General features: G+C 43.2%; 1 protein-coding gene across 3 annotated transcripts in view; it reads left to right on the top strand.

Moving 5' to 3' along the window:
• Positions 1-21,429, top strand: part of GLI3 (GLI family zinc finger 3) — a 286,977-nt gene that overhangs the window by 194,603 nt on the left and 70,945 nt on the right. For all 3 annotated transcript variants that reach the window (XM_033862873.2, XM_019940662.3, XM_073809535.1), the window contains exons 5-7: positions 3,707-3,912; positions 7,667-7,813; positions 12,347-12,548. In XM_033862873.2, coding sequence (XP_033718764.1) covers positions 3,707-3,912; positions 7,667-7,813; positions 12,347-12,548 — 555 coding nt within the window. The remainder of the gene's footprint in view (positions 1-3,706; positions 3,913-7,666; positions 7,814-12,346; positions 12,549-21,429) is intronic.

Raw genomic sequence — 21,429 nt, forward strand, 5'->3', positions numbered from 1 at the left:
TCATGTGCGTGTGTGTGTTTATGTGCATGTATGAGTGTATCTGTACATATATATGTTTGTCTCTGTTGTATATGTGTGTATATTAGGAGTGGAATATATTAGTATAGTTTGTGAAGTAAGTTGTATGCACGTCTTCAGCATTTATTAGATACTAGCTCAGTACATGAGGCTTTAGTTATATTCACTGACCAAGACCCCCAGGAGGTAGGTATCCTCCCCATTGGACTATTTAGGACAAGAAGGTGGTGAGTATCACGGCCAGGGTCCCACAGCTGCTGTCCCATCCACGTCGGTTCCCCTTCAGCCCTGAGCCCTCCCATCGTACCACTGCTCTGATGGTCTGACTCAGCTGTCCCGAGAATTCCTGATGACCCTTCCCTGAATGACCCTCATTAAACATCTTCCTGTTGTATTCTGGGGGTGGCTGGCCTTTGACTACTAGATGGTTCTTTTCTTTAGGGCAGTTGATATCTTGCAGCTTTCTTTTTTTTTTTTTTTTTTTGAATCGGAGTATAATTGCTTTACAATGGTGTGTCAGTTTCTGCTGTATAACGAAGTGAATCAGTTATACATATACATATGTTCCCATATCTCTTCCCTCTTGCGTCTCCCTCCCTCCCACCCTCCCTATCCCACCCCTCCAGGCGGTCACAAAGCACCGAGCTGATCTCCCTGTGCTATGCGGCTGCTTCCCACTAGCTGTCTACCTTACGTTTGTTAGTGTATATATGTCCATGCCTCTCTCTCGCTTTGTCACAGCTCACCCTTCCCCCTCCCCATATCCTCAAGTCCGTTCTCCAGTAGGTCTGTGTCTTTATTCCCGTCTTACCCCAAGTTCTTCATGACATTTTTTTTCCCTTAAATTCCATATATATGTGTTAGCGTACGGTATTTGTCTTTCTCTTTCTGACTTACTTCACTCTGCATGACAGACTCTAGGTCTATCCACCTCATTACAAATAGCTCAGTTTTGTTCCTTTTTATGGCTGAGTGATATTCCATTGTATATAATGCCACATCTTCTTTATCCATTCATCCGATGATGGACACTTAGGTTGTTTCCATTTGCAGCTTTCTTAGTTGCATTCCTGTCTGAAAGCATGTCCCACCATCTCGTTGAGAAATAGGTGACTCCGTACCTTCCCAGCATCATCTCCGGAGGGGAGGGACAGGCATGGGTACGACATTCACCAGAGTGCGTGGAGTTTCCTGACTTCATCTCCAAATCCTGGAGGGACCAACCCTCTTCTCTGCTGTTGCTCCTGAGGGGTGTGGAAGGGAGGATGGAGCCTGAGCATTCCTGCTGGGGAAGATGTGTCCAGATCTTGATTCCTTACTCATCGACTAGTTCCCCTCAGTCTTCCTGTGAGAACAGATCAAACGAAAGTGAAAGGGGGGGAGGCAGACATCAGGCATCCACAGATCTGCGAGGAGAGAAAAGCATCAGCTGTCTCCTGACTTGCCTGCTTCTTTGGGACTGGTGAGCACCCCAGCCCGATATCTATAATCTTCGTGCTGTTCTAAGTGCCGATTTTTTTCCATCCATGATTCTTCAATGGAATCTAGGCTTCTGGGAATATTCTTACTACCATGCTCAATTCTAGAACTTGAGACAAATTACAGGTTACAGTTTTTTGCCTCACGAAGAAACCAATTAGCAATGTCATTGCTTCACTGATTTTTACTTCACAGTGTTCAGACTGAGTTTCTCGTGGATCCTAAGAAAAGCTTGTCTAGGAGGTATCATCTCATGGATGTCTTGAAAGGTCTGCTTTTTTATACTTCTGCGGCACCTGTCTCTCATCATAAATCTACAAATGAGCCTGTTCCTTGATAATCATCCCTTGCGAATCGGATTGGAAGGATTGATTTTCCTTTGTGGTAGAAAATGAATGAATGAATTCGAGCGTCTGGTGTGCTCTAAGGTAGTGACAGGTCTAAATGGAGCGTCAGACTTAACCAGTGACACAGAGCTAACTTATTTTGTAGTAAAGAGCTAAAATAGGATAGACTCATAGGTCTTGCCAATTTCTATTTAAGAACAAGGAATTTTTACTGATTTTTGAGTGGGTATGGAAAGCCTCAAGTTGTTTGGAAAAGAAATAGCTATTTTCAGGTGGTGACTTCTCACTCTGCCAACATGTAAATTTAGAAAACTCTGGATTTTTATTTTATTTCACCCAAAGTGACATCTGAAGAACAAATAAAAAGCCTCTTTTTTTTTTTTTTAAGTTCAAAACGAAAAAAAGAGTAAGAAGGAACAAGTAAGAAAATCCTCTCCCTCCCGTGTGTTTTAACCTCTTTGATTTTCTACTGAGAAGATTCATGATCTGAGCTTGGGGTTCATTTAACTCAGTGCCCTTCGAGGAGCTGGCTTCTCCCAGGACTCTGTTCTGACGGGGCTGGGGGCCAGAGCCCAGCTGCGGCTGCATGTGCCTTTGCTTGGGAGGCGGGAGGAGAGAATGTGTTTGTCCTCCCTTTCCTTTCACTCCTGAAGCCAGCGCCGCAAGAGGAGTTTGCAGTTCTCAGAACATCCCTCTCTATCACGGTCTCGCCTTTTTATGGCCGTATTCTCTGTGAATGAAAAAAGGGAAAGTACAAGTGTTCAGCCCGTCAGAGCCAGTTCACTGGATTATCCACACAAAACGTTTTCTATTAGAGGAGGAACAGGGCGGCGAGGGGGGGGTTCCACAGACTGGCCGTTCTAGAAATACCTGTCCCTGGGGCTTGGGGGTGGCTCTGGGGAGGGAATTCCCTGGAGTGGATGAGGTATGGTGGCAGCAAGGTGTGCCTTAGCATTTATTTTCATCAGCCAGAAGCTTACATTCTACCTTGGCTCGTTATAACTAAGGCATGAGCTTGATCAAAACCCTGACCTTTTCCAACTTTCTAACCCCAGGAGCGCTTCGTTACGGATTGTTCACTGAACGCGGCTGATCAGGAAGCCAGCCACGTGCAGAACGGCTGTGAGAGGAAGCTGCCTCCCAGGGCTGCGGCTCACGGAGCAGGGGGGCTGCCTTCAAAACAGGGAAACCCATATCTGTGAAACTGGGTTTGCTCACAACCTCAAGACCCAGAACGCTCAAGCCGGAGCACCTATGTATAGAGTGTCAATTTCATGTTTCTTACAGACTTTTGCAATTAGTCTCTTTTCTCATTTGTAGGCATCTCTGCCATGTGCATGCACAGACTCCCAGACGAGAAGAATCTTCCTTCCTTTCTTCTCTCTCCATCCCTCCCTTCCTAGCTTCCTTCCTTCCTCCCTCCCTCCTTCCTTTCTTTCTTTTCTTTTTTTTTTTTTTTAATGCAGTACCATGATGGTGAGAGAGACGTTCAATGGTAAAATTAACATCCAGGTCAAATGGAAAATAGAATCACAGCAACTACTTTAAGCTCAGATGCCTGTTTAGAATTTCTTCTCATGAGGAAAACCAAAGGGCTTTATTCTCCTATATTCTGAGTGCCAGGAAACTTCTCAGAGGTCCGTTTTCTTTGCCCAAATAATTGCATAGTAGCATTCTACCTACACGATGTCACCATGATCTTAAGGTCCTAGTGCTGGAAATGTATTTGCCTGATCTTCTTTCCCCCAAGACACCTTGAGTTCACATAAAATTTTACTTATTTTCTTTCACAGACAGCCTCTGCCTACGGAGCTCTTGGTCTCATGCGTATACCTCTTGTGTGTGCTTTTCTTTTTCCCTAGGCCTTCTGCCTTATCTAGTAGCCCCACGTATTCCGACCTGCCCTTCATCAGGATCTCCCCGCATCGGAATCCCGCTGCACCTTCTGAGTCCCCCTTCAGCCCTCCGCATCCCTACATCAACCCCTACATGGACTACATCCGGTCCCTACACAGCAGCCCGTCCCTCTCCATGATTTCGGCCGCCCGCGGGCTGAGCCCCACAGATGGTGAGTCTCAGACCAGCCTGTCTGCTTCTATACGTCATGCCTCTGCAGGAACGTGGCATAGAGGAACTGATGCTTCTTGAGTCCCGTGTGCCAGGCGCTGTGCTAAGTGATGTGATTACGTGCTTTCATTTCAGCCTCATGACACCTCCATGAGGGTGGGATATTATGTCCATTTTCAGGTGAGGATGAGGGCAGAGGGTCCAAGTAACTTGAAACCTGGTTCACTGGCTAGTAAGTGGCAGAGGTGGTACTCAGAGCCAGAAGGCGCTGACGCCCAAATCCTTGCGCTCATTCACTGCTCTGCTCTGTGGCTTCACGTATATTTGGATTGGCCCTGTTGCCATTCCCACACTGTGCATGTGTAACCAGCACATTTTGCTCCCCTTCTGATGAACACTTTTCTGTGCTGCATGTCTGAAGGACACGTGTATACAGATGTGTCCACTGGAGCCACACTTTGCAAACTCCGGTGCGCATAGGTATCCCCTGGAGATGGTGATAAAATACTGTTCTCTTTGGGGTGGGTCCAGGTGCAGCCTGAGGTTCTGCACTTCTGAGAAGCTCCCAGGTGATGTCAGTGCTGCTGGTCTAGGGACCACGCTCTGAGCTGCAAGGTCGTAGAGAACATGATGGGCCGGCTCTGTTGTATGCTCCCTCTGTCTTTGACCAAATGAACACTGCAAGAGGGATGCGGTGGGACAAGAAACAAACTTTGACTTTAGTTCTCTTATACTTGATGTTCATCTTAAGCTCCAAAGCACCAAATTCCTGTTGTTCTGTTGGCCTCCCAATTACTTGTCACCTGACTCTTTTAAATTGGACCTGTGCATTACACAAGTGCCCAATGATAAAATGCTCCTTTGGTCCAGGAAGAGCATTTCCCATCTCACGCACACATATACAAACTCATTTGCCCACAATTGCTAGCGTCTGAGTTAAGGTCCAGGATGGCGTAAGCTGTATTGATGACAGGTAGAGGATTATGAGCTCTCTGCAGCAAACCACAGATCTCTGATGCTTGTGTTGGGGCACAGAGACACACTATGCAGTCCGTCTCACCCAGCAGCACGGTCCACATTCTCCACTCAGACGCTTCCCGAGGCTGGCCGTGCATGGTGGGGATAGTAGATGGAAGCTTCCTGAGGTTTTTCAGTAAATATCCACTCATTCATACAAGAAGCTGTGCTCCAGCGATAGCTGCTGGCTCGCTTTTCTCCCTCTGATTCAGTGCAGTGAATATACTTGCAAGGTCCCTAATGAAGAAGTTTTGCCATTTCGACAAGATTCACACTGTAAAAAGAAAACTGTAAAAGAGTGAGATTGGAGTTCGTTCTGCTTTGGATTTGGTTTTCTAGTGGGAAAAATGGAAAGTCACCTCCATGGAATACTTGGGGGTTCATGGAAGTGACTAATAAGAACAGAGGGAGAGAGGGGTCGAGAGGTCAGCTGACGATGGGCTTGGAATGTTGCCCGGCTTCTGGACATTTAGTGGGGCCACTGAAGTTGGTACCTCTAGTTAAAACATTTTGTCATCTGCTTTCCATAGTATTTGATGATGAATATGACTAAAATATTCTTTGGTTGGTTGTTCTGCCTCTCAGGAGTCCAATTAATACCCAAGTCAGGTCACTAAGATTTGTCTCTTGTGGTCTGTGATTTTTGTATATATCTCTCTGTCTTTACGACGTATGAGAAGTATGTGGACACATATAAAAAAGAATGAAGTAATGCCATTTGCAGCAACATGGATGGACCTAGAGATGATCATACTAAGTGAAGTAAGTCAGAAAGAGAAAGACAAATATCATATGATATCGCTTATATGTAGACTCTAAAAAAAAATGACACAGGGCTTCCCTGGTGGCACAGTGGTTGAGAGTCCGCCTGCCGATGCAGGGGACAAGGGTTCGTGCCCCGGTCCGGGAAGATCCCACATGCCGCAGAGTGGCTGGGCCCATGAGCCATGGCCGCTGAGCCTGCGCGTCCGGAGCCTGTGCTCTGCAACAGGAGAGGCCACAGCAGTGAGAGGCCCGCACACCGTAAAAAAAAAAAAAAAAATGACACAAATGAACTTATTTACAAGACAGAAATAGACTCACAGACATAGAAAACAAACATATGGTTTGGGAAAGGGGGTGGGAGGGATAAATTAGGAGTTTGGGATTAACAGATTCACACTACTATACATAAAATAAACAAGGACCTACTGTATAGCACAAGGAACTATATTCAATATCTTGTAATACTTATAATGGAAAAGAATATGAAAAAGAATATATATGTGTGTGTGTATAACTGAATCACTTTGCTGTGCACCTGAAACTAGCACAACATTGTAAATCAACTGTACTTCAGTAAAAAAATTAAAAAGTACATGGACACAAATGTAAAGCCTACACAGACCTATCACTAGAATGCTAGTGTTTCTACATCATAATGATAAAATTAGCTTTTATTGATCGAATGCTATGTGCTAAGCACTTTCCATGCACCATTGCCTTCACTGCTCCCAGCAACTTCCTGTGAAGCTGTAAGAGGTGGAGCTGGGATTTGCATCCACATCTTAGTGTATTTGGAGACCACCCTCAGAACTGCTACAGCGTCCTGCAGCTTTGGCACATAAATTGGCATGCAGAAACCGATCATTATCCCACTGCTATAGAGCTGACGCTTGCCAGTAAATTGCTCCAGATTGATAGGTGTATTTCTTTTTGATTTTGTAATGAAAAAAAGAGAAAAAAAAGAGCTTTAAAATTATGGAACACAAAATTGCAGCTTGCCACCGTCATGTGTTATTAAAGCCAGCTGTGCTGCCTTTTCCACTCGTGACCCAGGGTCCTCCAGTTCCTGAGAGCTGACTCAGACCCTCCTGCCAGAAGGCTTAAGGATGTATGTTAAGTATGTCGTGAAGGACGTCATGGTTATCTAAGTTGTTTACGACTGTAAGAAATGTGAAAAAATAACTGTGCACATACAGTGATTTGATACGACACTTTTTTTTTAAGATTATTTATTTATTTTATTTATTTTTGGCTGCGTTGGGTCTTCGTTGCTGCGTGCGGGCTTTCTCTAGTTGCAGCGAGTAGGGGCTACTCTTTGTTGCCGTGCGCGGGCTTCTCATTGCAGTGGCTTCTCTTGTTGCGGAGCATGGGCTCTAGGCACGCGGGCTTCAGTAGTTGTGGCACACGGGCTCGGTAATTGTGGCTCATGGGCTCTAGAGTGCAGGCTCAGTAGTTGTGGCGCACGGGCTTAGTTGCTCCGCGGCATGTGGGATCTTCCCAAGACACTTCTATTTGGGGGAGCAAAATAGGGGAATGAGTGTACAGATACATGCACACATATATTGGGTTGGCCAAAAAGTTCGTTTGGTTAATGAATACGTTGTTCAATAAAGTTCTCGGTGAAAATGAAGAATGTCTTTTATTTTTACTTAAACCCGAACGAACTTTTTGGCCAGCCCAATACAATTTAATCATTTGGAATTCCTGGTGATTCTTCAAACTCACTTCGAAAGTTTTATCATGTATTTTATTTTTTCTATTCTTTTCCTTCAGTTTTATTTTCGAATCAATGATATCTGGGAGACTTCAGTGAAAGCACGATTTGAGTTCAGGAAGTTTTCCTAGAAAGAACCGTAAAAGGAATGGCTGATGTGGGCTGCATGGCAAACGGGCTTTGGGATGTCTCAGGAAAAGCTTCTTTTTGGCCTTCTTTCAACTAATAACCATGTTTTCTTGTCTCCTCTTCCATCCAGCCCCCCACGCTGGAGTCAGCCCAGCGGAATACTATCATCAGATGGCTCTGTTAGCCGGCCAGCGCAGTCCCTATGCAGACATCATCCCCTCCGCTGCCACCGCCGGCGCAGGGGCCATCCACATGGAGTATCTTCATGCCATGGATAGTAAGTGGCGGGCCCCTCTTCTGTAGTCCTGGGCATGGCCAAGCTAACTCATGAAAGGGAGAGGAAGATACAAAGATGGGTTGCTTACCTAACTTTTCAAACCGGAGGAGGAGGAACCACCAATACTTGGGACTCTGGTTGCCTTGGTTTCCCCGGAAGCTTCCACAGATGTGGCCATCCTGAGACTCCCGCTTAACTCACTTCATATCAGTGAACTGGAAGATACAGGCGATTGTAATTTAGCAGATACTCAAAAACCTAGTCAGCCCTGATTGTCTTGGTAGCAGAATAAGGGAACGTGTTTGATTAGATGAATGTGCTTCGTCCAGTCATTCCTTGGTTTTATAGATTTTATGCTTTATAAATTAACTAAAAAAGAGACCTATACTTGGTTTTACATTTTTCATTGACTTATTTTTTTCTCATTTTCCACATGTTTTCTTTACATTAAAAAATTCTATCTCATTGAGACCTTTTACGTAGGAAAAATAAAAACATTTCCACATCGGGAAGGCCTACTTTTAGCCCTCTACCTAGCAGTGGAAGAAAATGGGAACATTGGTTGTACTTTATATCACTTTATTTTGGGTCCCTCAAGGCTTATGACATGTCCTTTGTGTCACTTCTCTAGACATGTAAACAAGAGCCTATGATTATCATTTTTCAGAACATCCAAGAGTTCTTATTTATTCGGATTCTTTAAGTCCACATCCGTTTGCCAGGTGCCAGGAAGTGAACCTGAAACATCAACCAAGGTGTACATAACGAAACCCTTTGAATACGATGACGGTATGAGTTTGAGTAGGACATATGCTCGAGGTTTTGTTTGTTTCTTCTAGTAGCAGTGATTAATTTGTGATTTTCCATGTAGGGTCTGTTTGGATTCTTCTGTGACAATGGGTGGACCTTGGTCTACTCTCTATTAGTGGTTGATAATTCAGTTCTCAGATTTAGAATAGAGAGAAAATGATTGGTCCACAGGGCATAAAATCTACAGCCTTGGTCCCCTTACTGTCATGAGCTAACTTAGCTGTGTTACATACGAACACAGCTTGAGTGGGTTTCCAATGGGGAGCTCATTACCACACACAGAGTAAGAGAAATGTGTTACATCTTCCGCAGGGATTTTGTTTTCCGCTTTGTAGAAGAGAGAGTTTCCATTTCAGATTCATCATAACCACGTTTCAATTAGGGATTATTGGGGAAAAAAGTTGAGTGTTATTATGCAAATTAGTTATTTAAAAATCTGCAAATAGAGAATTAAAATAAGAGAGAATCCTTGAAAGGTCAGCCCATATTGCCTTCTCTATTTGATGAGAATGTGTTTAGTCAGGCAATGGCAGTTTTTATCTAAATAAAGGATGAAGCTACCCTTTTACTTTGTAAAAACTAATTAAAGGCATTTTAATTTGCCAGAGTATGTGGTAAATTGATTGTCATTAACTAGGAATTTAGATGTCCTATCATTCATCACATAAAAAGAAACCTCCTTTTTCTTTGTCAGAATCTTTTATTAGAATAGAGAAACAAAACAATTAACAGAAAGCCAGATAGGAGAGATCTGTGTTGGAACAGTAAGAATGCTAGGGCTTAGATTTAAGAAGGAAGCCGTAGGATCAGTGAAGAACTGGGCCACTTCTCTTTCAGCAGTTTTGAAATCCACACCTCGTAGGTTAGCTGTTCCCTTCAACAGATGACCCCAGGTCACTGCCCCAAATGCTGACAACTTTCTCTTTCTATGCTTCGTTGTTAGGGGGTTGGGAAGAGCATGATAAAGGGTTGGAAAGTGCGTAAAGTACTATATCCCTGCCCTCTAAAATAGCTGAAATAGCATTTAGTTTAATAGAACATAACCAGAATGTTATGTTTTAAATTTAAATCATAGGAGACTTTTGCAAGGGAGGAGTGAAATGACTTTAAATTCCTACATTGGCTCTGCAGTAGCAAAACCAGAGGCAAACTGGGATCGAGCTGGTCATTCTGATCCACTGTTACAGCTCTTCAGGACTCTTCCATTAGCAGAAACGGCAATAAACTGGATTCAGATGAGCACCTGACTTTTAAATGGGCCTACCTGGGTGTCAGCCAGCTTCAGGATAGAGTATTTGTGTGTTGCACATTAGAATGAACAAGTCTGTTTTATGGCTCTAATTCTGCTTTTTGGGATTCTAGTGACCTTTAAAGACAGGAGAGCAAGTAATCCCTATAAGGAATATCCTAGAGAAATCCTAGACACTCATGAAAACCACACTATTTATACTGGTGGAAACTGACTTAAATAAGTACCCATCTTGGAGGGAAAAGCAGAGGAGCCGGACCATCCAGGCCCTGGGCAACCTGGAGGCTTCCATGGAAGGGATGAAGCCAGGCCCTGGGCTCTGTCCTTGGATGATGTGATGGGGATATAGGCCTCTGGTGTTTTATAGTCCTCAGACAGCCTCCTTATCTATTTAGTGTTTTTTAAAAAATCAGGAAGTCAGCTCTATCTGGAATGTCCTGTTACTTCTAACTCTGCCAGGGATCACTGAATCCCACTGAGAATGGTTACTCTCGAGGATGATATGGAAACTGACCAGACGTCTGGTTTGTCCTCGGAATCCTTTGGAAGTGGAATGCACTTCTTCACTGAAAAACTTTTAGGATGAAATTAGCCTCTCATAGTGAGTAAAAAGGAGACATTTATGCCATAATAAAAGTAAGATGCTGGTTTAAATACTAAGAGCTGTGAACATAGTGGGATTGTTATTTTTGTACGACTATGGCCTAAGTCAGGTTGGTAATGAAACTATTCTAAATGAAGAAATTCAGTTTTCAATGTGCCTGAAAGAAAGCTTTGAGTAGGTACCACATTTGTCATTCAGATTGGTTTTCCAGTTTCATATACATGGATGGTACTAAGTTCCAGTTTGTGATTTATTTTTTATTCACTATAAAGTATATCTATTCATCTCTATAATATTATCTATAGAGTCTTTCATATCCATCTATTGCACTTCATTAAATTATCTCAAAGCATATGTTGGATTGTAATCTTGTATCCAGGTCCATCTCTGGTGAAGAAAATATTCCCAATGAGTTTTCTGGAGACCAAGTGCCTAGACTTTTTCTGTAAAGAAGGCTTACCTTCTACTTCAGTTTTCCGGGCACCCCAAAATTGCCATGTCCCTGTAAGCAGGTGTACCCATGCTTTGAAATAGAAACCCTCCGTTATTTCTTAAAAGTATCATGTTTGATTTTCCTCTTACCTAGTGGTATTATGTTCTCATTCTGTCATTAAACTTTAGTTTGATGACTCTATAATATAAATGTGACCTTAGAAAAGGCAGGAGTGGGCCTGTGGGCCACATTCATAGCTCTGCCCTAATTCACATCTCTACCATCTACCAAATTGAAGGCAAATGGACATTTAATTTTTAACTCTCCATGTAAAAAGCATTGTATTAAGTTGGCAGGTGTTTAAGTGTGATTTACTAACCTCCAGAATAGAACTTCATCAGTGGAATCTTCTTGAAGTCTCAAAACTCTTATAAATGCAGAGAATTAATTAATCGATTGACTGATTGATCTAATAACCAGAGGCTTAAAATTGACTCATGTTATCTTATTACAATGCTTGCAGGGTTTTTCTCCCCCAACCTTGGAAAATCTGTAAACAAACCACGTCCCAAGCTTTTAAATGTTTCTTGGGACTTAGGCTGTATAGATTATGGGGAGTTTAGGGCAGCATTCCTCCATCTCGGCACTACGGGTGCCAGACGATTCTTCATGGCGGGGGGGCTGCCCTGCCCATTCCCGGGTGTGCAGCAGCTTCCCTGGCCTCTAGATGTTTCTAGCACCCCGTGAGTTGTGATAACCAAAATATCTCCAGATGTTGTCACATGTCCCCTGGGGGCAACATCGCCCCCCCCCCGACCCCGCATCGAGAACCATTAATTTAGGATAACGTATTTATCAGTTTTGTCAGTAAAGCCGTAAGTATTCCGTGGATCAGATAACTACAGAAATCATGGGGAAATGCGGGCATAACTAAGCTGGATTGTTTTAATCTTAGGATACTTTAATTCATTTTTTTCCCTTCGGCTCATTGCCTTAAAACGGTGTGCATTGCGGTGGGGAGGGTGGAGTGCGGTGCGACTGTGGGAACCACTGTCTTTGTCGCTGGCGGTGAATTAATGATGAGCATATCTAAGCAGCTGTCAGATTCATAAATCACTGGAAATGAGAGGGAGAACACATAAAAAGTCTCTCCCTTTTGTTTAGCAATTTATCATTTTGTCTGCACATTAATAAACAGAGCTCCCCCGAGGTAAGCCCCTGGAAGATAAATATTTCTCCCTAATTTCCTCAATTGTACCCAGTAGATCACAAGTGGAGGAGAGAGGTACTTGTCAACGCCAGTCGCTGGCTTCTTATCCTTCACTTCTTCCACGCTGGCTTCTTATCCTTCACTTCTTCCACGCGGGGTAGTCGGAGCAGATAATGGGTACAGAGTCCAGCCGCAGGTAATCAGGTTCTGTTTTGTTTATACAACAGGCACCAGATTCCCCAGCCCCCGGCTGTCAGCCAGGCCAAGCCGAAAACGTACACTGTCCATATCACCGCTGTCCGATCATAGCTTTGACCTTCAGACCATGATCAGGACGTCTCCCAACTCCTTGGTCACCATTCTCAATAATTCCCGCAGCAGCTCTTCAGCAAGTGGCTCTTACGGCCACTTATCTGCAAGTGCAATCAGGTATGTATTTTCCCCAAATCCATGATGTGTTTCTTTAACAAAACGTCACTGCTCGCCTGCACCTTGCGTTTGCGGTACTGACTACCTACAAGGAAGGATTGCAACAGGACACCGGGGAGGACCCGGGATGCGGATGCAGGTCACATTTCACTACGATGAGTTCCAGAGCCAATTATTGGGCCGAAAAGAATTATTTTGCAGACATCAGTTAGCAGCCCATTTAGAGAAATCGTACTTATTCAGGAATGAAATCCCCTTCCTAGAGACAGTGAGTAATGGCAATCTTTTTATCTTCTTACTAGTTATAGTTCCCTAGAAGGAAAACCAACTTTGTACCTGATTTGGGCACACTTGCGAGGACAGGGACAGAAATCAAAAAAACAGAAGTGGGACTTCCCTGGCAGTCCAGTGGTTAGGACTCCACACTTCCACTGCAGGGGGTGTGGATTCGATTCCTGGTCGGGACACTAAGGTCCCACAGACCGTGAGACATGACCAAAAAGAGAAAAAAGACCAGACGTGAGTCTTGTCTCACGGGGGAAAAGTGTGCATTGGGAGGAAGAAAGAAAAGGGGACAGAAGGGTTTTAAGTCTAAAGGGATTGATGGGTCTTCCATGATGAATATACATATTAGGGAAACCCTAACAGTCCAGAAAAAGAAAAAATGTGTCAGCAATAGTCACATACCATATTTACTAGAAATGATGACTACCATTATTTTTTGTCCTTAATGTTTCCATTACGGTTTTAATTCTTTGCTTGTTCAGCTATCAACAATCCTCCTTGGCAGGCAAGTTAACGTTGAAATATTATAAATCCCCATTTTGATATGATGTCATTTTCTGCAGCATCTGTCTTTTAATATGGTCAGGAAAGTGTGGAAACACGGAACAGAGCAAATAACTCTGCTTGTATGATAGCAGTCCGTACTTACAGAGGGGATTGTTTCAGGATTAGCCGATGTAGACACGAAGGGAGGCTTTGGAGTCGGGCAAAACTGTAGTCAGATTCCAGCTTTGCCACCAGCTGTGCAGACCTTACTTGCCTGTAGGCTCTGAAATTCAGTCTTCACATTTGTAAACTACAGACAAGACAGCCACTGTAGAGGAAAGGGGTACCTTTTATTAAAGCTGGTGTGTATGGGCAGGACCTGGATGAAGACCCCTGCCCACGGGCAGAGCCGCAGGAGAACTACTCCTGGTGGTCTGTCCCGAGGATGAGCTACTGGGGCCTGGCCATGCTACCTGCAATGTGATCACCCCAATCTGTCTCCGAGGAAGTACGCCCATCTCCAAACCATGGCCTGGCTGTTCTGCACTCCTGGCAGATTTCCCTGGGCTCATAGGTGGCCATCGACCTTATTTCAGTTTGCTGAAATCATATCATTATTATGTGGCTCGACTAGAAGTCATAGCATCAAAGTGGTGGAAATGAGGTCCATGGTGAAATTCACAGGAATGATATTCACACAGAATCACTTGGTGAGCGTTTTTTCTTCCCTTCTGCTCTCTGCCCAGCTACCGTGACTTTTCACAGCCTCTACAGGACTTAGATTCGAAAGCGGTACACAGATAGTCTCAGTGCTGTCTTTATTCTTACCCTGGCATCTTCACCCGTTTCCTCATCTCCTCACCTTTCCCAGGTAATCTAGTACCAGTCCTTGAGAGGCTGTCAGTATCCTGACTTGGAATAATCATTGTCCCCTGCCTCCGAGGAGCTACCGCAGATCTGATTATTCTCATTTGAGCTGGAAGCAGAGATTCCTAAGTCCAGTCAGGCCCCAGGAGACCCGTTTGCGGTCAGGTGACCAGGGCCGTCGGGCACACAGGTCTTTCTTCCCTTCAGCGCCTCACCAGTCTGTCTTCTCTCTTGCAATCTGACCTCTCATTCTTCAGTACACAGCCCCTGTGTGCTAGGATAAGATGTAGCTTCTGATGCATATAAAGTAACACAGATAACCCGAGATGAGATCGGCTCGCTGGAACAATACAATAATTAGAAGAATTACGACCGGCACCACCTGCCAGTCCTTTAGCCGGAGTAGCGTTTGTGCTTCACTTGCTCTGTTCCAAGTTTCGCTTTGTGAAATCTAAAGACCGACGGGAGGACTCCTCAGTAAGTGGTAGGGCCGGTGGCTGACGGGAAGGGAAGCAGCATGAAGAAATCTACAAAGGGTAACTTTCTCAAGAGGGAAAGATACAGGAGTGCATCTCATCTCTGCTTTGTACCCAGGGACACAGCAGGCACAAGAAGCGCTCACTGTTTTCATCTGACAGCAGTTTTGGAAAGGGTAGTGTTATTCTTGTTTTATGCATCAGCACGGAGGGTTTTGCAAGAGGACCAGCCCTCCAATTCCTTGCTTTTTAGTTTGCCCCAAACCCGTTTGACTTGCACACTTACATGTTTTCTACTCCTAATCTGCTTCTCGTGTTGTCAGTGCATATAGTAATGGGGTCAGTTTCTAAAGATGTTTTTCAGTGTGTAATGACACACATTCAGTTTTCTAAAAAAATCTCCTTCACGCGTGTATCCCAGTTCAAATGCTATTCTCTAAGAGGCTGGTAATAGTAGGGACCACCGTTCGAAATTCTTCTGTTTACTTGCTCATCTGGTAGTTGCTATACGTCTCCCTCTACTAGAATACAAATGCCAGAAGGTCTAGGACTGTGTATGTTTTGTTCACGGCCACACTTCCCAGCTCACAACATCTGTGCCCTGTCACCTTGATACCACTCAACAAGTATTTCTGGAGTGAATAAATGAAGGAGCTCTTTAATGAGCCATTAGAATTCTAATCGCCCTCCTTATTAAAAGGAAGTTTCCATGTGGTGGATGAATAATGCTGGCTTTCGGAAGGTTATAGCGTATATGTGGATAGTATATCGTATATCCGTAGGTTGACAGTTACATGGAGATACAGAGGGATGGACACAAAATAAAGGGATAAAAAAGCAAATGTCCATCCTCAGTTTGTATATGGTTCCTATGTTTATGTATTTACTTAATAATTCAGACTGCTATAAGAATTCTATATAAAGCACATATTTATTCACAAAAGCTCAGCTACATCTTAAAACATAGTACTTGATTACGGCTAACTGATTAAAACATATTGTCCAAATGTATAGCAAAAGTCTTTTTTATGTCATAACTGAGAACATCATTCAGAAAAATAACTCCGTGCACTTAAAAGGATGTTGTGAAATAGTTAACTGTCTCAAAAAGTTCTAACTCTCCATCACCCTGAAGACTCCTGTCTAAGACTAGCTGATTCACATTTATCCCATACAGCCTGTTAAGCCCCACCCTCTCTGGTTAAGGCTAGTATTATAAATATCCAGTTAATGGCGTAAATTGGAAATAGTTTGACCTCTGCTAATACCTTCCCCTAGAAATCGAGCTCCCATCGGAGGAGAAAGTGCTTCAACTGACCCTCATCTTCCATCTTCTAGCAAAAGTAAAGGGAACGAAGAAATGAGTAATCTGTTCATTTCTAACCCGCCAGTTACAAGCTTTCTCACTTTGGGTTTAACGGCGAAAATGAAGATGGCTTCATATCCTTAGTAGTTTCAGGTCTGGTTCGGCCAGGACAGACATCTCAATGAAGATGAGAGCTGAGTGCCCAGAGCGCAGCTTCACAAATCAGTGCGTGTTTTCTGTGGCTGGCACTGACCAGCTCTGCCCGGTGACCAGAGAGCAGGGGTCTTTTCTTCTGTGTGGCGTCAGCCCTCCCAGACATCAGGCCCCAGAGTGAGGATGCATCTGGCAGGTCCAGTGCCACTTCCTGAGAATGGTAGGAATCACCTCAGCCTCCACAGCAGCTTGACTCTGCGCTCTTACCTGCCATGAGTCAACTCATGCGTGTCAGACAAACAACACGAGATGACTTGGGTGGGAAACATCAAAGAATCGATGAATCCACAGCCCAGTGACCAGGGTCCTTGAAACTCTCTGACTGCATCTTCTAAAAACTACGAGACAACCTTCTCTTCCCCTAGAATCAGTGAAAATAATGAATCCTCACTCAAAGGGACAGTTTTCATTTACTTCCAGGTGTGGCCATTGGTTTGAGGTAGTCTTCCATTTAATCCGTTACTCCTTCATTTCGCAAATATTTGACTGCATACTCAACTGTGTGCTGGTTGCTGTGCAGGACGTGAGGGCTGCAGAGATGAATGAGAGACACGATTCCTGTCCTCACGGAACTCACGGAAGGGAAAGGCCTCCAATCAGCACAAGGTTGGAGGTGGGCAGGGCCAGACCGTGAGCAGGGTGGACCGCTGATCCCAGAACCGTAGGAAGCCTTCAAGGCCCCGGTGAGGCTGCCTTGTTTTAAGGACCGGGGAGTTTCATGGGCTGAATCAAAGGTGCTCAACTGCTTACGTGGGCGAAACTGCCAGGTCTAACTGAATTTCCTCTCCTATTCCCCTTATATCCTTCTCTCTTAAAAATCCTCCAATGGGAGGTACGACTGAAAGGATTGGAAGGAGATGCTATTTATAAGAGGCATATAATAATGTCTGGCGATGTTTTTAAAGCGTTGGTGATGCTTTTTCTGACCATTTCTACATGGCTGACCAGTTACGTGATTTGGGTGCTTCAGGCCACATCTCACTGGAGAGTGTGTTACTGCTATATATGTTCTCGGAGGTTTTGTCTGTTTAGTGGCAACCCAGCTTCTAAAGCCTTTTAGGACTCTTGCATCCTAGAAAGCCTAATGTATTTTTGTCCAAAGCAATATTGAAAGAGTGCATATGCCTCGGTGTAAACATTGGGATGATACTTAACTCATTTTGTGAGCATGTGGGTCCTTACGCGTGGGCTCATTACTTCTTCCGAGGCTGCTGGGTTTTCCAGTGAACTTGCCCCGGGGGGCTTTTATGGATGGACGTGGAAGCTTTACTTTTTTACTTTCAAATAGAAGCACGTGCATGCGTGTGTGTCCCTATACCGACATGTATACAGATGATAATGGCTGTTGGCCTGTTCTCTGCAAAACCGGGAAGCATTGTTCTTCCTTTGAATGGCAGCTGTGGTACAGTAAATTCCACAGCTGGAACCAGAAAGTGGACGACCTCATTAGTATGACAACCACAAAGTAACCACAAAGTTGGTTTTGATTAGATGCCTCCTTCTCCCCCTTCCTCTCTCTTTCCTTGAAGCCAGTTTCTGAAATTTGGGGGCCCCCATGTTACAGTGTGGACTGTTGCCTGACTCCACCTCCAGTACTGGTTTCATGAACAAGAAATAGGAGAGATGGGACACTGAAAAGGAAATAGCGTCATTGGATTCGTCAGCCTATAGAAAACTGGGTTAACTGCAACATGAAGTTTTTTTTTTTTCTCTTTTATCAAAATATAGTTAATTTACAATGGTGTGTTAGTTTCAAGTATACAGCAAAGTGATTCAGTTATACATTTGTGTATATATATTCTTTTTCAAATTATTTTCCATTATAGGTTAGAATTTTTTTTTTTTTTTTTTTTTTTTTTTGCGGTATGCGGGCGTCTCACCACTGTGGCCTCTCCCGTTGCGGAGCACAGGCTCCGGATGCGCAGGCTCAGCGGCTATGGCTCACGGGCCCAGCCGCTGCACGGCATGTGGGATCTTCCCGGACCTGGGCACGAACCCGCGTCCCCCGCATCGGCAGGCGGACACCAGGGAAGCCCCATTAGAGGTTATTACAAGATATTGAGTATAGTTCCCTGTGTTATGTAGTAGGGCCTTGTTTACCTCTTTTATATATAGTGGAGTGTACATGTTAATCCTAAACTCCTAATTTATCTCTCCCCTGCCCCCTTCCTGGTATCCCCTTTGGCAACCATAAATTTGTTCTCTATGCCTATGAGTCTGTTTCTGTTTCGTAGATAAGTTCATTTGTGTCAGCATGTTTTGTATTCCACATATAAGTGATATCACATGATATTTGTCTTTCTCTGACTTACTTCACCTAGGATGATAATCTGTAGGTCCATCCATGTTGCTGCAAATGGTATTATTTCATTCTTTTTCATTGCTGAGTAGTGTTCCATTGTATATATACACCACATATTCTTTATTTATTCGTTTGTTGATGGACATTTAGACTGCAGCATGAAGTTTCTTAATCCCAATGCCCGACCTGAAGAAATACATTATAAAAGCATCACATGAGTTTCTTTTAAGGAAGTCTTAAAAATTCACATCTGAAGAAAACTGACCAACTAGGGCAGTTGAAAAAAAATGTGTGTATCGGTCGTTAGCATTGATTTTACATTTAAAACATTTCCTAAGAATATATAGCTGCCACATACTCTTCTCTCCTCTTCACTTTGGGTAAGAGATGGTGCCTTTGTGACTCAGGCCTTCCCGTGACCACCCATGTCAGGGCTCTGCTCTGGTTTAATTCTCTCATCAATCTCAGGCCAGCCCAGCTCCATGCCTGGTCCTCCAGGTCAGGGAGGGTTTCCAGAGATGAACCTGGAAACTGATGATGAGCCTTTCGGCTGAGTTCCCGGCAACCTCCCTCGTCCTTCCCCACATTAGCACAGAGGAACCCCAGCCCTGAGACTCAGTGGAAGGAGATGTTCCATGCAGCTCTAAGGAAAAACTATGATTTTTTTTTTTTTTTGGAAAATGGGTAAATGCCATGTGGATTGACGTCATTAAACAATAAAAAGAAACTTTTACCTGTAAGCATGCGGTGGCTGGGTGATCCATCCTCTTGCCATCTTTCTTATACTTCCGATTTATTTTTTTCTTTTTTGGCCATGCTGAACGGCATGCGGGATCTTAGTTCGCTGACCAGGGATGGAACCCGTGCCCCCTGCAGTGGAAGCGCAGAGTCCTAACTGCTGGACCGCCAGGGAATTCCCCCGAGTTTTTTGACATTCACTTTTAGTTAGTAACAGACCTCTTCAGTATTGTAATTGGCTCTATCTGCCCTCCCAACATGAAGGACTACAGCGGCCCACATCATGCTGCTTTATTTATGGTACTGGTATTCAGTTATCCAGCCCATCCCCCATCCTCTTATCCTCTACCATATGCAGAGTTCCTGAAGTGTTTTTAAAAGACATTTCAGGATTGTCTCACATGCTACTTTAATTGGTTTTTATCTTTTTGACTTGAATATTAATGACTTTGAAATGCCTGTATGTATAATAGGGTTGAATACATCTTAACAAATGATCTTCTACAGTATGAACTTTTAGTGTCCCCCACTAATATAGCACTTCTGTAATTAAATGTGAATTTACAGATTGATCAGAGAGGCTCTGTACAAATGCTGACGCACATCACTTCCTTGGTGTGAAAAAAATAATGTTTGTTGTGAAAGTCAAGCGTGATTATGGATCTCAAAGTTGTATGTATTGATTACAGTTAATACGTAACTTTCCAGTTACAAATAATTATTTTATTCTTTGGATATATAAAAGGGATCTGTAGAAAGTACTCAGCTAAAACTGGTTGAATTAATGAATGACTGTGTGGATTTTACGATATTTATTTTTTATTTAAAAAAATTTTTTTATTGAAGTATATTTGATTTACAGTTGTTGTGTTAATTACTGCTGTACAGCAAATTGATTCAGTTATTCAGTTAAACATATTATGATGTTTATTTTAGTTGTTTAACATCCTGTCTTTCTAATTACACCCCAGATTTCAACCAGATTGAGCATAGTTGTTGAGATTCCCAGACAGAAGACTTCCAGATAAGGGAGGGGTTACTGGGCTATTTACTGCAATATTCAGAAATAAGACCCGGTTTGCAAAATTTGACCCCAGTTTGAAAAGTGTATTGACAAAATGTTACTTCGGATTTGTGATGGAGAATAAATACGTCAAAACTTTCTTAACGATTCAGACTTTGGGAATTTTAACATTAAATTTTTGGAAAATAGAAGAAATAGCTCCCACTCAGACAGCGATTTGCTGATCACTTTTAACTCAGCTCAGAGCAAAGAATAAAAGGGAAATTGACCTCAGTAGTTATCCTTATTTAGAGTTCAGTCCCCAAGTCACTGCCTACCATGTAACGAGTGCTCCTTTAAGGTGTTTTATAAAACTAAGACTTCGGTAGCCGTAACTCGGTTCTGATGGGTGAAAATTATACTTGGTGGACGAGGACACCACACACACTATAGTCAGAGATCGAAAATCCACATTTTTCTCATTTTCTGCTTTTTAGAAAAATACAGGACAGATTAACATTTGAATTAATTTATTCTGGCTTTCTTTTTTCTTCCTTTTATAATTTTTCAAAAATTCTATTGGAGTCGAGTTGATTTACAATGTTGTTAGTTTCAGGTGTACAGCACAGTGATTCAGTTATACATATACATATATTCATTCATTTTCAGATGTTTTTCCCATATAGGTTATTGCAGACTGTTCTAACTGTTGTCCTAGAAGACTGTTTCTCCAAGTGTTCTGTGAGGAACGCTAGTCTCTAAAATCTCCTCCAAATGTTGCTACGAACCATATCGGGGCTGGGACACTTGGAACACACATTCAAGTATTAAGCAGTTCCAGGGACCCCCGGGGCTGTATTCCTCAGACTTTATCACCTTGGCGCTTCTTTTTCCTTTCCTCCCTAACACTTACTTTTGGGTGACTGTGTTAGCACATTGCTTGGGAAGATCTGGGCCATCTGACACTTTCTAGCGATCTTATCGATTAAATATAGATTAACAATTGCAAGTCACATTCTTATAAACGTGTGTTTTTAATTATCCCATCTCTCATGTAGTCATCTAGAAGAGAAGTAAATGCTATAAAATTTTTTTAAATTATACTTGATTAAATGTTGAGTGAAGAGAATTCAAAAATCAAAACATAAACTTAATTGCTCTTCAGTTGATCCAGAGAAAAGAACAGGGTGAGCAGAAATGTAAAG

This window comes from Tursiops truncatus, chromosome 9 (assembly GCF_011762595.2).
Source record: "Tursiops truncatus isolate mTurTru1 chromosome 9, mTurTru1.mat.Y, whole genome shotgun sequence".
In the NCBI taxonomy this organism is placed as follows: domain Eukaryota; kingdom Metazoa; phylum Chordata; class Mammalia; order Artiodactyla; family Delphinidae; genus Tursiops; species Tursiops truncatus.